This window comes from Alosa alosa, chromosome 18 (genome assembly GCF_017589495.1).
Source record: "Alosa alosa isolate M-15738 ecotype Scorff River chromosome 18, AALO_Geno_1.1, whole genome shotgun sequence".
Classification (NCBI taxonomy): domain Eukaryota; kingdom Metazoa; phylum Chordata; class Actinopteri; order Clupeiformes; family Clupeidae; genus Alosa; species Alosa alosa.
In genome coordinates this window covers 28,303,791-28,321,486 of record NC_063206.1, presented here as the reverse complement: position 1 = coordinate 28,321,486, position 17,696 = coordinate 28,303,791, and the positions used below count along the sequence as shown (strand labels likewise).

The 17,696-nt window shown below is 50.1% G+C and overlaps 1 protein-coding gene across 5 annotated transcripts in view; it reads left to right on the top strand.

Moving 5' to 3' along the window:
• The window catches only part of slit1a (slit homolog 1a (Drosophila)), a 108,555-nt gene that overhangs the window by 75,533 nt on the left and 15,326 nt on the right, over nucleotides 1-17,696 (top strand). For 3 of the 5 annotated variants that reach the window (XM_048269510.1, XM_048269512.1, XM_048269509.1), the window contains 14 exons: nucleotides 2,124-2,195; nucleotides 2,765-2,836; nucleotides 3,053-3,196; nucleotides 5,242-5,405; nucleotides 6,417-6,440; nucleotides 9,512-9,656; nucleotides 11,842-11,916; nucleotides 12,037-12,180; nucleotides 12,302-12,445; nucleotides 12,789-12,955; nucleotides 13,639-13,774; nucleotides 16,040-16,108; nucleotides 16,244-16,315; nucleotides 16,462-16,533. In XM_048269510.1, the coding sequence (XP_048125467.1) occupies nucleotides 2,124-2,195; nucleotides 2,765-2,836; nucleotides 3,053-3,196; nucleotides 5,242-5,405; nucleotides 6,417-6,440; nucleotides 9,512-9,656; nucleotides 11,842-11,916; nucleotides 12,037-12,180; nucleotides 12,302-12,445; nucleotides 12,789-12,955; nucleotides 13,639-13,774; nucleotides 16,040-16,108; nucleotides 16,244-16,315; nucleotides 16,462-16,533 (1,500 nt within the window). The remainder of the gene's footprint in view (nucleotides 1-2,123; nucleotides 2,196-2,764; nucleotides 2,837-3,052; nucleotides 3,197-5,241; nucleotides 5,406-6,416; nucleotides 6,441-9,511; nucleotides 9,657-11,841; nucleotides 11,917-12,036; nucleotides 12,181-12,301; nucleotides 12,446-12,788; nucleotides 12,956-13,638; nucleotides 13,775-16,039; nucleotides 16,109-16,243; nucleotides 16,316-16,461; nucleotides 16,534-17,696) is intronic. The other 2 variants (XM_048269513.1, XM_048269511.1) reach the window with 1 other exon arrangement.

Sequence of the window (17,696 nt, the reverse complement as noted above, 5' to 3'; positions counted from 1 at the left end):
CTTCTCGATGACCTCAAACATAAGTGCCATTCCCCTGGTGTTTACATGAGTACATTTAGTCTGCTCTTCATGTCTGTCTCCCCATAAGGAGGGTAAGCAGGCTTGCTACCGCTCAGGTCGCTTAGCACATTATAAATTGTGGGCGAGACGATTACAGGGTATGGCCAAGGCTGAGGACGAGCGCTCAGCCAGAGTGACAGCCCCCACCACACACACACACACACACACACACACACACACACACACACAACTCGTTTTGGTCTCCTCCACAGCAGATCATTGTCTAAGGATCTCTCAGCTGCAGTGCTCCATGACAGCCACAAACCACCTCATACATTAGCTGAGCTGAGGCTCTCAAGTATCCCCCGGTTATTAGAGAAATGATCTAAGAGTTATTGGAGGGTTGGGTGGGGGTGGGGGACAAAGTCATCCCCTTTGGTGATGTGGTGACTTGGTACACAAACAAGCACTGCAGCTTAACCTGTGTACAAAAATAACCCTTTCCACCACTCCAACCTCCCTCCCACCCCCAACTTAAACACACACACACACACACACACACACACACAAACACTTCCCACTGCTTGTTCAGCTGACTGTGTTCAGTCACAGAGCCAATGGAGCCTGCCAGCCCCATCCACACACACTACACCCCCCCCTTCCACATTGGCTGTCTTGCCTCACACACGCTGGGCCCTGACGGGGTAAAACACAGGGACCCATCCCGACGGCATCCCGCTCAAATTCCTGTAGATATAAATAGGTGACGGATGACCCATTTACCGGCGGCCCTGTGTACACAATGAGGCGCTCGGCTGTCTTGACATTGCAAGGGACGCGCGCTCCTGTTCTTGGTCAGCGAGGACGTCAAACTTGTCTTTGCCAGCTCCACTCTGAGGGGGGGTGGACCTCTGGTTGAACCGGACCACTGACAGCAGGGTGTGTGTGAGATGGTCTGACATCCCTGTGCAGTGGTTTGAAACTCTCTCTCTCTCACACACACACACACTCACATACCCAGACTATATAGTATATACACACATACACTTAGGTACTCATACACCAGAACTCAAACACACACATCCAGAAACACAGACACGTATTATCCTCCCAGTAGACTTTTTACGTAAAAACCTCAGAACCTTTCCCCAAAATAAGAAAACTGACAGAGAGGGCATTTATTTTTACAATAGGGGCCTCATGTTAGACAGAGCTTGGGCCTCACAGCGGGACGGCCAGTCTGTGTGTCTGTACAAGACTTGGGGCCATCTGTGTTGTTGCGCACAATTTCTATTAAAAGCCCGTGGGCTCAATCCCACACACACACACACACACACACACACACACACACACACACACACACACACACACACACACACACACACACACACACACACACACACACACACACTCCTAGCACGAGCCTGTTGAGAGGGGGATGCCCACAGCGGTTTGCAGCCAGGCCTCAGGCCTGAGGTTCCTATTGAAGGGCTTGGGCTTCTTCGGCGTAGACCAGAACCGCACGGTCCATTAGTACCCCCCGAGCAGGCCGCGCTGCAGTGGGTTTGGAACGCCACCCTGAACCCTGCGGCCTCTGGCATACCTGGGGCTCCAGTCGCTGCGCAACGTCAGGGCCCCCGCAGAAACTATTTCCATGTGTCCACGCGCGCTGCTCCGAGTGTGGGCGGCCGCCAACGATGAAGTGGTCCAGGGCTGGGGGTTCGGGGGTGGAAATAGTTGTGCCAGCAGGCCCACAGAGCCAACCTCAACCCTGTACACACACACACACACACACACACACACACACACACACCTCATCCCCTCAGGAGGATTGGATGTCAGCCTGAGTATGTGATGAGAGCATCCTGATCCATCCTGTCTGTCTGTGTGTTTGTGTGTGTGTATGTGTGTATGTGTGCGTGTGTGTGTATGTGTGTGTGTGTGTACTGTATCTATGTGTATGGGTGTGTGTCTGTATGTGCCTATGCGTGTGGGATGATTCCTCCTCTCCTGGCACTCAGAACAAGGGCTCTGTTCTGCTGTCTGCAGGCAGCGAGGCCAGGCAGGGGTCAAACCCCCCACCGTGAGTGAGTGAGTGATCCTCTGTCCTCTATGTTTCACAGAGACCTGAGCAACAACCAGATCTCCGAGATCGCCCCCGACGCCTTCCAGGGCCTGCGCTCCCTCAACTCACTGTGAGTTTGGATTGCTTGTCAAAAGAATATGCGTAGAAGAGTCTGTGTCTGTGTGTCTGTGTGTGCGTGTGTGTGATTGCATGTGTGTGTGTGTGTGTGTGTGTATGTATGTATGACTATGTATGTGAGTAAAAACAGAGACAGTGTGTGTGTGTGTGTGTGTGTGTGTGTGTGTGTTTTGTGCATATGTGCTTGTGTGCTCTCTCTGGCGTTTGATTAATTGAGTGTATATATGTGTGAGTGGTCATGTAAATAGCTGAACTTATCTGAATGGATCTCCTGGCGCCTGTTTTGGCTGGCCAGGGCAGATCCGTCCGGGCGCTGCACCGATGCAGATCTGTCTCTGAAAATAAACAACGTCGGGCTAGCACAATAAACACGCCGCGCAACCCTGCGTGCATCCCTCGGACGTTTTTGACCTGAGCCAAAACGCCACGCCAGAATGTATCCATCAGCTCGATCAACCGGCGCACTGATGTGGTTTATAAAGTATTTGTGTCTCTCTTGTGTGTGTGTGTGCGTGTTTGTGTGTGCGTGTGTGTGTATGTGTCTTTATGTGTGCTTCGCAGGGTCCTGTATGGGAATAAGATCACGGAACTTCCAAAGGGAGTGTTCGATGGCCTGTACGCCCTGCAGCTGCTGTGAGTTAGTGGGAGTAAGAAGTCCTTCAGAGAGGACAACACACTTACGCAACCGCCACAGCAACCAGCTCGGCCCTGCATGCTGAATCAATACAACTTAACGCAGTTCATTACTGCCTGTAATCGAAAAATGCTCGCCGTTTGTCCTTTATGACCCCTTCTCTCTCTCTCTCTCTCTCTCTCTCTGTCTGCTTGTCTTTCCGTGTGTACCCTCAGGCTCCTGAATGCCAATAAGATCCACTGCGTGCGGGCCAACACCTTCCAGGACCTGCAGAACCTCTCGCTGCTGTCGTTGTACGACAACAAGATCCAGACGCTGGCCAAGGGCACCTTCGCCTCGCTGCGTGCCATCCAGACCCTGTGAGAGCGCGCCGCCTCGGCTTTGAGGCGCACACTCGTCAACAAGCATGACACACGCACACACACACATACAAACACACGCACATACAGAGCATTGCAGGGCCTCAAAATACAAATCCTCAGAGCAAACTTACATGGGCACGCACGCACAAACACAACACAAACAAACTCAGAAGTGCTCGCATGCACATGAACTTAGAGGCATAATTATTTGTATGGGGTACACACAAACAAAATACTCTCAGACTAACAGGTCACAGGCACTCATACTCTCTCTCTCTCTCTCTCTCTCACACACACACACACACACACACACACACACACACACACACACACACACACAAAACACACATAGACACATACGTATACATACAGTAGGCCTACATGCATACATACATACTAGCAAAAGGGGTCAGGCACACATACACACCCTCACATTCACAAACAAATGTACACACTGAACTGTCACCATAAAACATGTGACAACACACATTGTTTACACCTTTGTGTGCCCTAATAACATAGGAATGGAATGGAGATGTAAAGTGCAGCATAAATCTCTCAGGCTGGAAATTTCAGGCCTGCGGGTGGTCGAAGCCATCCATGCTTCACATACACACACACACACACACACACACACACACACACACACACACACACACACACACACACACACACACACCTCCCTATGCAACAGTAAACGTCAAGCCTGTAACACGAGAGACAATGCCACAGTGGTAGGAGCCCGCACACTTTGATTTATTTTTAGGTTGCAACCTTTTCTTCTTCTCTCTCTCCTTTACTTTTCTCTGTCTCTCTCACGCTCCCTCTCACATGGTCTTTCTCTTTGTCTCTGTCTCTCTCTCTCTGTCTCTCTCTCTCTCTTTGTGTCTCTCTTACCATTCCTCCACTGTGTACGTTACAGTGTTTCTTTTCTTCATCGGGGGTCAGAGTTCCTCTTCACCAAGGGCACATAATGTATCTCTGCTATGCCTCTCCTGGTGCCACTGTGACAGGCTGAACCCCACACAAACACGCATCCGCTATGGCAACCATGACATGGATAGCGACGTTTTTTCACCACTGTTGCACGCACATGTGTGTGGTGCTGCCTCTTCAGGCTCTGAAAGCTTGTCCCCTGCTTCAACCAGACTCAAACACACCAAGCTACTAAATTAAAAGATTGTTTTGTTCTGATTTTTTGGCGGGGATTAGGAGGAAGGAAGATGTGTATGTGTACGTGGTGGGTGGGGTGTACAGAGATGGGGTGTTGAGTCCATCAGTTAAAGTGATATTTATTTTTACCCAGAATTCAAGGTAATGGGTAAAAATAGACTTAGACCTCACTGGCCAGGCTGTGCCATGCTCTGGCATTAGCCTCAGACCTGGAATGACCGTAACCATGCATCCCTGCATAGCTTCCATGCCACTGTTAGTGAGGGGCCATTTAACCATCGGGCACAGAGGGACACTGGGAAGAGACTGGGTAGCAACAGGACAGGCATAGTTTACTGGACACATAGTTGGCACATGTTATAGAATTAGGCTGGTGTCCAGTATATGTAAGAAAAAAATGGAGTTGCAAGAGCACGTCTGTAGGGAAAAGAGGCCTTGTCAAACAAAAGGAAACTGCATCAACCAGAGGTTGCCGTAGGGAATTATTTCTAAAAAGTGTCCCAGTTGGAACCAGCACACTGTTATTTAATGTGGCTGTGTGTGTGTGTGTGTGTGTGTGTGTGTGTGTGTGTGTGTGTGTGTGTGTGTGTGTGTGTGTGTGTGTGTGTGTGTGTGTGTGTGTGTGTGTGTTTATAAATCACAGTGACAATACATTCAAACAAGTGACTCATGAGGGGGTGGGACCTCTTTATTACTACCAATAAAATATGCCACCTTGTCCACCTTGTATTATTTTATTTACACATAATGTTAGGTCCACCTAATACAGTTAAATGTCGTCTTGTAGAGGGATGTGCAGTATCTCCAATTACATCTGGTGTACATGAGCTCATTTTCTAAGGTAGGGTTTCTGCTTTGTCCCTTAACAGCCACCTTGCCCAGAACCCGTTCATCTGTGACTGTAATCTGAAGTGGCTGGCTGACTACCTGCGTGCCAACCCCATCGAGACCAGCGGTGCCCGCTGTGCCAGTCCTCGGCGCCTGGCCAACAAGCGCATTGGCCAGATCAAGAGCAAGAAGTTCCGTTGCTCCGGTGAGCCCAAGCAAGCCTGTGAACCTTCATCCCTCCGTTTACAGTCTTCCTCCTCTCTTTCTCTCTCTCTCTCTCCATCTCCCTCCCTCTCTCCCTCTCTCTTTCGCCTTTACCTCATGTTTGCCTCCATCTTGCTGTCACATAAACTGTCTGCACTCATTCCTGGCTACACATAAGCTTCCGTTAGCGTCATACCATTTTGTGCCTGACTGGCACCACAGCATTGGTGAGGGGGGTGGAGGGGGTGCGCACCCTCTACCCCTTTCTGTTTGTGCTCTGGAGATGCCAGCAGTGCCACTTGACTTGCTGGAATAGCCACTGTGCCACCCAGTTGAAGTTTCCCATTTGAATGATTTGATTTTCATTATTTGGGTTGGCTGTTCCTCTCCCCCAGTTTGTTCCCATTTGCTTTCTTTTATTAGCACATTAACACGTTGTGTCTGGCTTCACATGAAGCAAAGGAAACACCCAAAAGCTGACCTCATCCCCCTCATGCCCACGGATTGGGTTTCGCTCTCCTCTCTGCCCGCCCCCTGCTCTCCCCTCGGCCCAGTTGGGGTTGACTCACTTTGTGTGTGAGTGTGTGTTTGCACACACACACCCACGGCTTAGCAGCCTGGCACCCGCCACTGTTTGCGGTTCTTACTCATCAGTGCTTGTTTTACAACCCGGCGTTCACTCTGATCTCGTCCAAGTGCCGGCATCCCCAGTGGACACTGGCAGAGACTTATTAGGTCTCTCCCAGGCTGTGGTGTTATGCAGAGAGGCAAGCGGAACCCCCCCCCCCCCCCCCCCCCCATTCTCCTCCAGCTGCACAGGTTTCACAGCACACCTCTCAGCATCGGTCAGGGATGGCAGCTTGTCAGAGACCCCCGCTCTTTTACAATTGGAACATTTGACAAGAAAACACAAAGCCTAAACAAATGAAAGAGCAAAAGCTGATTGGGTCTAATGCTGCTGACTGTTGACTGCCCTAACTGATATCACTGCTTTTTCTCTTCTCCATCACAGCTAAAGAGCAGTACTTCATCCCAGGTGAGTGGCTTCCGTGTGCTTCCCATGAGCCTCTGCTTCTCCTGCCTCCTTGACTTCCTGTTCACCTCCTCTTTTCTAAGCCCCCAACAGACACCCCCAGCTCTCCGTCCCATCTCCTGTCCTCTCTCTCTCTCTCTCTCTCTCTCTCTCTCCTCCTAAATCACTTTATCACGGAACATTTGCAGTGTGCAGTGAGCCAGGCGAGGAGATCTCCATCTGTAGAGGGCTTTTTTGGCATTAAGGGAACAGATGAGGTAAACCCCCACAGCCCGGTTAATGGGGAGCAATTAACAATTGATGAGAGCGGCTCCTTCCTTCTTCTTCTTTTTGCCTCCTCGCCACTTCATGTTAGTCCTGAATCCTCTCCTTTCTCCCCCCTTCCTTCCCCTCTCTCTTTCTCTATGTGTTTGTGTAACTGCCGTTCTTCAGATAAGGCCAGGGAGGAAGTCAGGCTTTAATAAGGAAAAGGCTTGCAAAGGGCGAACAACCACCGCTCCCCACTTCTCTCTCTATCCCCCTCTCTCTACTCCCTCCCCCCTCCAGCAGTAAAAGAAAAATAAAGCACACCAGAGGACTAAGATTCCTATCTAAGGATGTTTCCGGATCTCTTAACAAGAGCACTCCCAAGAAAATAGCTTGAGTCAAGTGAATGAAATAGAGAGCTGACATTGGCAAGAGGCTCTAATGGAAATTTAAGCACTGGAAAAGATGAAAGGGGATGCTTGATTTATGCCTATGCTGTCCTTTTCTAATAATAATGAAAACTCGAGGCACGCTCGGCCAAGTCCTGTGAGACAGTGTTTGATTTGGTGTATCAGTGCCGGATCTCTGAGACGAAACTCAGACAAAACTCAGACAGACTTGTGGTGCAGAGACCTTTTGACTGTGAGACACAAAACTCTTGACATTGGAAGAAGTAAAAAGTTATCGCACCATAGAATCATCTCTTTTGACTTTTTCTACTGTCTCGCTCCCTCACTCGGACTTCCTCTCCCTCGCAGTGAGTCGTGAAACATAAACAGCCGGGGGACAGCTGACATGTCCTGTGTCTGTGTGTGTGTGTGTGTGTGTGTGTGTGTGTGTGTGTGTGTGTGTGTGTGTGTGTGTGTCCTGTATGTGTCCTGTCTCAGAGATATGCGTCTTCTATCTGCGATGCTCTGCCAGCGATGACTCACCCTCGGCTGTGGGGAGAGCTGAATGCCCAGCGGAGACGGGCACGGGGCGCGAGCGCTGAATCGAGTGAAAGAAACGAAACGCTCCCAGCCATCCTAGAAAATCAAAGCCTTCTCGAGAACTTTATTGTTTCCTCTTGCGCATTTTTCTTCCTCTCTCTCGCTCTCTCTCTTTTTCTTTCTCTCTCTCTTTCTCTCTCTTTCTCTCTCTCTCTCTCTCTCTCTTTCTCTTCTTCCCTTTTTAACACCAGGAAATGCCATTTCCGAAAGTCACTCTCAGTCACAACAGTCGGTAATGAGGATCATTAGTGCGTTTGAACTTCCCCTCAGAATGGGAGTGGGTGTCTCGGAGTGACGTCTGCGACGTGGAAGAGGGAAAACTGTGTCAAAGTCGATTTCCATTAACAGGCCAGCGCGGCCCGTCAGAGTCTGACCCAGCTCTCTCTCTCTCTTTCTGCCTGCTTCTGGCATACGTTAGGGAATACCGCTGAGTGACGGCCTTATCTGGCCAGCACATCGCATCAAATATCCAGGCATGTGTATCAGATCATACCTGGTGAAGTGGGCCCATGTCCACATTGAAGGTCGGCCATGGCATGTATCCTTGTAGCTTGTCAGGAAACATGCGTGTACACTCATATGCAAGTAGAGAAACACACCAACTGTAAAAACATGAAGTGCCAACACATGAAGTGCGAACACACTCTTAATACACATAGTGAAATAAGGAGTCACACACACACATGTATGCACGCTCATACAAACAAACACACACACACACACACACACTCTGACACTGCTCAACTCTAAAGTGGCTTCAAGTAGATACTGCACGTTCAATTATTGAATGGCGATTATATAACGGCCTTCAAGCACTTTGGCACATAGCGTCTATTCTTAGTCCTGGAAAGTGGTGAGCAGAGAGAGCCGAAGTCTCTCAGCCATGTTCCTGTTCTTTGAGGACAGCCATCTCTCCTTCTCTCCTCTCCTCTGCTCTCCTTCTCTCCTTCTCCTCTCCTCACCTCTCCTCTTCTCTCTCCTTTCTTCCTCTCTCCTTTCCTCTCCTCACCTCTCCTCTCTCCTTCCCTTCATCTCTCCTCTCCTCTCCACTGGGACAAAAAGCAGCTCTCCAGCTGTGAGCCGCATCTCCTGTGCACCCCTTTCTCTCTCAGACCATAAACTCTGCTCCCACCAGCCAAAACCGCCAAATTGATCTGACAGACAGTTTCCCCTCATCTACCTGTGTGAGTGAACACCGCCCTCCCCTCTCCTCGGAGAGAGTTTCTCACCAGCCAGTCTCCCTCTGTGAAATATCACCCAGACAGACAGGCGTTTAATGATTACACACACACACACACACACACACACACACACACACACACACACACAAACACACAAACAAACCCTTCTCTGTCCTTAGTGTTGGCAAGGAATGTGTATGCTCACCTTTGGGTCATCACCAGCAAACAGTGAGCTCGCACTGAGCTGAGAAATGGCTATTTGAATAGACAGGCTGACACGCCATTATGAGTTGTGAGTAGGTTTTTTTCGAGAGGTTTTGGAGAGGATTAAGGGGTTTGAGTCAATCCATCACCGCCTGCTCCAGCTCTCTCACAGCCTCTCTGCGGCTCTCGCTGTTTCTCTGCCTTCTTTCTCCTCTCCTTTGTTTTTTTTTGCATCGATTGCAAGTTGCATTTATGGCTCAGTTTCTCGGAAAGGGAAAAAAAAAAAGAGTTATGGTTTTGGCCGTGCGTCCCACCCAAAAGCGCAAACTGTAGCGGTGCACGTACACATCCGTCAATCAGCTCGTGTGAATGCAGATGTGCGAGTGTGAGCCAGGGGCCTAATCCTAATGCTCGCCGTCTCTCACTCTCTCTTTCTCTCTCGATGCTTCCCCAGGCACCGAGGACAGCCGTCTGAACAACGAGTGCAACAACGAGCCGGTGTGCCCACCCAAGTGCCGCTGCGAGTCCAACGTGGTGGACTGCTCCAACCTGCGCCTGACCAAAGTCCCCGAGCACATCCCCGCCTCCACCACCGAGTTGTAAGGCTACCCACAATGCACCTGTGATTTACATCTCCCCTCTCATCTTTTCTATCCTCCCCTCGTCTGCTCTTTGCAGCCGATGACGGATTTATCCATATTTTCACTTGTGTTACCACGTGGCATTGTTTTACCTTCTGTTTAAGAGCTTGGGGAGTAGGTAATGGTGATTCCTTCTCAAACCGCAAAATGCACGAAAGAAAAACTCTAAATGCATCATTCAGACAGGTCTGTGTTTCTGGCTCGCTATTTCTTATTAGCCGAGCACGCATCAGTGATTTGTTTTTCTTCCCCTTCCCTTGATTTTCCCCCTGCTGCTGTGAAGACTAACCTGCTGTGTCTCCTCCTCTGTCAAGACATCCTTTCTCTCTCTCTCTCTCTCTTTTTCCTTTTCTTTCCTGTGCGAACCACCTCTTAATACACACATGGTATGGAGTCACACACACACACATGTACATGTACAACAGCACGCACTACACACTCTGACACTGCTTAAACTCTAAAAGTGGCTTCAGTAGATACTGCCGTTGCAATTATTGAATGGCGATTATATAGCGCCTTCAAGCACTGGCACATAAAGCGTCTATTCTTAGTCCTGGAAATTGGTGAGCAGAGAGGCGAAGTCTCTCAGCCATGTTCCTGTTCTTTGAGGACAGCCATCTCTCCTTCTCTCCTCTCCTCTGCTCTCCTTCTCTCCCTTCTCCTCTCCTGCCTCTCCTCTTCTCTCTCCTTTCTTCCCTCTCTCCTTTCCTCTCTCCCCTCACCTCTCCTCTCTCCTTCCCTTCATCTCCCTCTCCCTCTCCACTGGGACAAAAGCAGCTCTCCAGCTGTGAGCCCATCTCCCTGTGCACCCCTTTCTCTCTCAGACCATAAACTCTGCTCCCACCAGCCAAAACCGCCAAAATTGATCCTGACAGACAGGTTTCCCCTCATCTACCTGTGTGAACACCGCCCTCCCTCTCCTGGGAGAGAGTTTCTCACCAGCCAGTCTCCCTCTGTGAAATATCACCCAGACAGACAGGCGTTTAATGATTACACACACACACACACACACACACACACACACACACACATGTACAAACACACAAACACCCCTTCTCTGTCCATAGTGTTGGCAAGGAATGTGTATGCTCACCTTTGGGTCATCACCAGCAAACAGTGAGCTCGCACTGGCTGAGAAATGGCTATTTGAATAGACAGGCTGACCGCGCCATTATGAGTTGTGGTAGGTTTTTTCGAGGGGTTTGGAGAGGGATTAAGGGGTTTGAGTCAATCCATCACCGCCTGCTCCAGCTCTCTCACAGCCTCTCTGGGCTCTGGCTGTTTCTCTGCCTTCTTTCTCCTCTCCTTTTGTTTTTTTGCATCGATTGCAAGTTGCATTTATGGCTCAGTTTCGGAAGGGAAAAAAAAAGAGTTATGGTTTTGGCCGTCGCGTCCCACCCAAAGCGCCAAACTGTAGCGGTTGCATACACATCCGATCAATCAGCTGCGTGTAGATGCAGATGTGCGGTGTGAGCCAGGGGCCTAATCCTAATGCTCGCCGTCTCTCACTCTCTTTCTCTCCTCGATGCTTCCCCAGGCACCGAGGGACGGCCCGTCTGAACAGCAGAGTGCAACAGCGGCGGTGTGCCCACCCAAGTGCGCTCTTGAGTCCAGCGTGGTGGACTGCTCCAACCTCTCGCCTGACCAAAGTCCCGAGCACATCCCGCCTCCACCACCCGAGGTTGTAAGGCTACCCACAGTACACCTGTGATTTACATCTCCCCTCTCATCTTTTCTATCCTCCCCTCGTCTGCTCTTTTGCAGCCGATGGCGGATTATCCATATTTTTCACTTGTGTTACCACGTGGCATTGTTTTACCTTCTGTTTAAGAGCTTGGGGAGTAGGTAATGGTGATTCCTTCTCAAACCGCAAAATGCACGAAAGAAAAACTAAATGCATCATTCAGACAGGTCTGTGTTTCTGGCTCGCTATTTCTTATTAGCCGAGCACGCATCAGTGATTTGTTTTTCTTCCCCTTCCCTTGATTTTCCCCCTGCTGCTGTGAAGACTAACCTGCTGTGTCTCCTCCTCTGTCAAGACATCCTTTCTCTCTCTCTCTCTTTTCCTCTTTCTTTCTCGCTCTCCCTCTTTCTTTCTCTCTCTCCCTACCTGACTTTGTTTGTTTTCTCTCCCCTGCCACAGGCGCCTGAACAATAATGAGATCACCACACTGGAGGCCACCGGTGTGTTCAAGACCCTCGCGCAGCTCAAGAAAATGTAAGCCCATTCGCCTCCTACATCAAAGCATATATGCCAGTTAGGGAACCCACTGGATGTGGTGTATCTTTCTCTTCTTTGGTGCGTAAGGTGTTAATGTGACTCTCTCTTGTGCCACAGAAACCTCAGTAACAACAAGATCACGGAGATCGAGGACGGCGCTTTTGAAGGGGCCTCGTCTGTCATCGAGCTGCACCTGACCGCCAACCAGCTGGACTCTGTGCGCAGTGGCATGTTCAAAGGCCTGGAGGGCCTCCGTATGCTGTGAGTCAGAGCCCGTCTGTCGCTCGCGTTCATCATTCCCCCAGCCTGTTTACTGACAGCAGCGGCTGTCTGCTCACTCTCTGCCTCTTTCACACTCTCTCTCTCTCTCTCTTTCAAACAGAATGCTCCGGAACAATCGCATCAGCTGCATCCACAACAACAGCTTCACAGGGCTCTACAATGTGCGTCTGTTGTCGCTCTATGACAACCAGTTGACCACCATCACCCCTGGAGCCTTTGACACCTTGCAGACCCTCTCCACTCTGTACGAACTTTACCTGAATTTCACATGAACTTCAGATACACCCATTTTTTCTTGTCTTGTAAAAATTAACTTAGATCATTTTTGCTGTTTTGTCATAGAATTAACATGATTTATAAAGTGGTATGAGACCTAGAATACCTTAATGTTATTGCTGATCAGAGTGATTATGCAGCATCTGTCTTAGAGAACTTATTGATTTGAATATGACTGTCAGGATAGACTTAATCTGGTTTCAATCATTTTGCAGGTAGAAAACATGAGCATGTATTAAAAAGGATTCCATGATCTTCCCCAGGCCCTTGACAGCTCGCTGCTTTTATTCCTAACTCTTTTGTTCTGTCAGGAACCTGCTGGCCAACTCCTTCAACTGTGACTGCCGTTTGGCATGGCTGGGAGACTGGCTCCGCAGCCGCAAGATTGTCACAGGCAACCCACGCTGCCAGCGGCCAGCGTTCCTCAAGGAGATCCCGCTCCAGGACGTGGCACTCCCAGACTTCCGCTGCGAAGAGGGTGAGACACACACACACACACACACACACACACACACACACACACACACAAACCTCACTGTCACACTCCACCAAAGTTCCCTTCTACTTTTGTTCAGCTCGACTGAGAAGTGGTGCCAAGCAGTTCTGTCAAACACTGTGGCAGGTCTGTTTTTGTCGGTTGCCGGCTCCGCTCGCTGTTGAAGTGCTTCCAGCGCGAGTGTGGAGTCGATAGCAGCGTACCGATGGTATTGATTAGCGGGCGGCACAGCGTGCTCGCCAGGAGCCAGGAGAACAAAAGCGCAGTGCAGCGCTGTTCCTGCCCAGCCATTTGCTTTGTCCCCTGGAATCAATAAGCTGTCAGTTGTAGTGACGGCTCTCTCCATCTGTCTCCCTTTATCTCACGCTTCGTCTTGACTTGTCTCTGTCTCTTCTCTCTCACTCTCTCTTTGTCTCTGTCTACTCTACCCCTTCGGCTTTTGTTTTTTCTCGTCCCACCTCTGCTGGTTTTCGTCCGTCGTGTTCTTTTGTCTTTCTCGTTGCTCCTTTCCACTTTGTCCTTCACTCCTCTACTTTTGTTCTGTCTGTTTTTTTTTTTTCCTCGCATCCCTCACCATTTTTTCCTTATCTTCTCGTTGTCCCCCTCCTTCCACCGCTGTCTCCTTCATCCTTGTCTCTCTTTTTTCTCCTTCTCTCCTGCGCCAGGCCAAGAGGATGTGCAGAGCTGCATACCGCGCCCCCAGTGCCCCAGCGAGTGTACCTGCCTGGAGACGGTGGTGCGTTGCAGCAACAAGCACCTGCGCGCCCTGCCCAAGGGCATCCCCCGCAACGTCACCGAGCTGTGAGTGCCACCTCAGGACCCCACACACACTCAGAGACATCGCCACATTGCACAGGTGGAAAACTCGGCCTTCAGAAAGGAAAGGTCCTACCATGTTTGGGTCTACCTGTGCACATAACACAGGTGGTTTCACAAATTAGCTGATCTACCTGGCTGAAGAGTTGTGCTAATTAGAGTCAGCTGGTTTAGTGAAGAGTTGGAACAAATATGTCGTGGGACTAACTTTCCTTTCTGAACCTGCGTCTTCCCACATCTGACTACATGCTAATGCTAGCTACTACCTTAGCCAAAGGTTTCATTTCAAAACATTGTATCTACAATGTAAAGTGAAGGTCTCCTAAAAGTAGCACATTCATCTTCTTATGAAACATGACCTGAGGGGATTTAAATGAAATTCTTCAATTAGGGAATATCAGCTCTTGTGTTGATATAACATGTCTTGAGGGTTTAGTAGTTCCTCCTGGATTGCAGAAGCTGTTGGATTGTTTTTTAGCAAATAAATGCACAACAGCTCTAAACAAAGGACAAACAACAAGTGCTCTGGCTCTGGGATCCATCAGCACTAAGTGTTGCTTCCACACACTCCAGGAGGTGCCATCTCTGATGTCATCCCCGTTCCCAGGCCCTGAGCCAAGCAGGGGTGGGTGGGTGGGTGTTTGGGGTTAGGGGGATTGTGGGTTATTGTTGGAGGTGGTGGTCGGTTTGGTCTGGAGGGGTTGGACTGGCCACATTACAGCACCAGAGCAAAAGTAAATTTTTAATGAGTGGGTGCCTCTTTAACGAATGGTGGTGTTTGCCCGTGGTCTGGAACTTTCCCCCAACCCACCTCCACCCCCACATCACCTTGTTGTGGTTTCACATGCACTCGCATACATGGGGCGTGAGTCAGCTAAGCCGAGACTCCAGGCTGAGAGGCAGAGAGGCCGGGCTCTCAGGCAGATAGACAGGCATGCCATTCACACACACAGCCCCCCACAGTCTGCAGCTGCTCTCGCTCGACTCTTACCTGCAGCCAGGTGTGTCCCGTCGCTTTCATCTGTGCATCCGACATGGCTGGAGCTCCAATACCCGTCATTATCTCCATAGACACACAGAGACATGCTCACACACACGCATGCTCACATACACACACACACACGACACGGAACACACTCAGAGATATCCACACACACAGCTTAAGTGACATATAGTGGCACAACAGACACATATACATGCACACACACAGACACACACACACACACACACACACACACACACACACACACACACACACACACACACACACACACACACACACACACACACTCAGACATGCACACACACGACTAAAGTGACACACACACACACACACACACACACACACACACACACACACACACACGGCCTCAGGCGAGCTCCCAGAATTATAACTGCCCAGAGGTTTGGGAGGAGTGGGTAGAGGTGACAGGGTCAACCTTTACTAAATGGAAGCCCTGCTGTTAGTCACATGCACACACAGCACACACAAGGGGCTGTGTGTGTGTGTGTGTTTGTGGGCAGGGGGGTGTGCCGACCTCACAGTGGGACAGAGGAGCCAGACTCGTCCTAATCAGACAGCCAAGTGAAACATTCATCTCACACACACACACACAAACACACACACACACACACACACACACAGACACACACACACACACACACACACACACACACACACACACAAATGCACACATACACACACATACACACACATACACACATACACTTCCTGCCTCCTCCCCCCTAAGCGTGAGTTAGTGACACTACAGCTATTTCACCGGTGGTTGTCAAGGGTATGCATTGGGATGACCTCTGGGCCTTCTCCAGGAGTCACGGATCCCTGCCTCCCCTCCAGAGGGCCACAGCTAGGCATGTCACAACCCCACTGGCCCCCCTCACCACACCCTCACACTCCCACCAGGAGGCGGGGAGGGAGGAGTCCCCACAGGCTGTCCCTTTTGTGGGAGAGTTGGTGGGGGTCGCTTGGGTCGCCACAGCAATGAGAATTTTAATAACCCCCCACACACACACACACACACACACACACACACACACACACACACACACACACACACACACACACACACACACACACACACACACATACACAAACAAAATAAAGGACGACATCTAGTCTAGTCTATCTGACTGTAAGAGAGATAGAATGAAAGATTTGTGTGGGGATGATGGCTGAAGCTGAGTCTGAGCATGAGAGTGCCGATGATGAATGTGTCTGATTCTCCACAGGTATTTGGATGGAAACCAGTTCAGTGTGGTGCCCAAGGAGCTCTCCACCTTCAAATACCTGCAGCTGGTGTAAGGCTCTCCGGACAAAACTGCCATCTGGCTTTCTCACAGAAAGAATTCATTAGCAACACATTGATTTAAAAAAAAAAAGTTCACTTTGATGTAGTGTATTGTTGAATGTATTTTCTTTTCTTTTTGCTTTAGGGACTTGAGCAACAACAAGATCAACTCTCTGACCAACTCCTCCTTTGCCAATATGAGCCAACTCACAACCCTGTACGTGCTGATAGTCAGCTTCTCTCTCTCTCTCTCTCTCTCTCTCTCTCTCTCTCTCTCTCTCTCTCTCTCTCTCTCTCCCTCTCTCTCTCTCTCTATGTCTCTCTGTCGACCTGACCAACATTTTTTCTTTATCTCTCCCCCAGAATCCTGAGCTACAACGCCCTGCGTTGCATCCCCAACTTGGCGTTCAGTGGACTGCGCTCACTCCGTCTACTGTAAGAGTCTCTCTTTCTTTCTCTCTCACTCTCTCCTCTCCTCTCTCATCTCCTCTTCTCCCTCTGTCTTATCTCCTACTCCCACCCAAACCTCCAGCCAGTATGAGACCCTGCAGACACACACACACACACACACACACACACACACACACACACACAAACACACACACACACACATACACACAAACGACACAAACACATACATGCACACGACTATAGATATATACGCACCCGCGCACACACACATACACACACACAGATATTCTTTCTCTCTCTCTCTCACTCTCTCTCTCTAACACACACACACACACACACACACACAAACACACACACACACAGACATTCATTGTGGATTAGCTCAGCGTGCCTCCTGCTTTGCCTCCACATACTTTCCAAATGAAACGTCTGCTGCGCACTGCTGTTCAGCAGCTCGGCCCTAATTGCAGCGCTGCTGCTGCTGCTGCCGCTGCTGTGCGTCTCGCTGCCTCTGCTGTGAATTAGCCCGTGGCACGGCTCCGCTTGCGCAACCGCCCCCGCTGTGTCACTTCTCATCGGCCCCGCCGGACCCCGAGCCTCCCGCTCGCTCCTGGCCCCACGTACGCCGGGCCATGACAACCAGGCGACCAAGCCCTGCGAGGACAAGACGGATGGTGTGGTGGTGCAGTGACGTGGAGGAGAGGAGAGCTGGATACAGTTGAAAGGCAGGCGGCCAGCCGAGCGCACTGGAGTGGACTCCACCACTGCCAAGGGGAGCTGCCCTCATGAGTGACAGCTGCTTCCATCCAAATGTGCAAATCCCATGTCCTGGTTACAGGGAGCGATAGGGAAGGAGAGAGAGAGATAGTGACAGAATGTGAGAGAGAGAGAGGGAGGAAGGGAGCGTGTGAGAAGAGGAGAGCGAAAGAGATCATCCAAATAAGGGCATAAAAGATGTCAGGGAGCTGAGATGAAGAAAGACAAAATGTGTTTGTGTGTATGTAAGAGTGAGTGTGTGTGTGTGTGTGAGAGAGAGAGAGAGAGAGAGAGAGAGAGAGAGAGGAGAGGTAGAAAGCAGAGGGGCCATGCGAGAGTGAAAAGAAGGTGGGGGCCCAAAACAGAGACAGAATGCAAGAGAGAGATGAGGGATGAGGACTAGGAAAAAAGAGAAAGAGAAGAGGAATAGG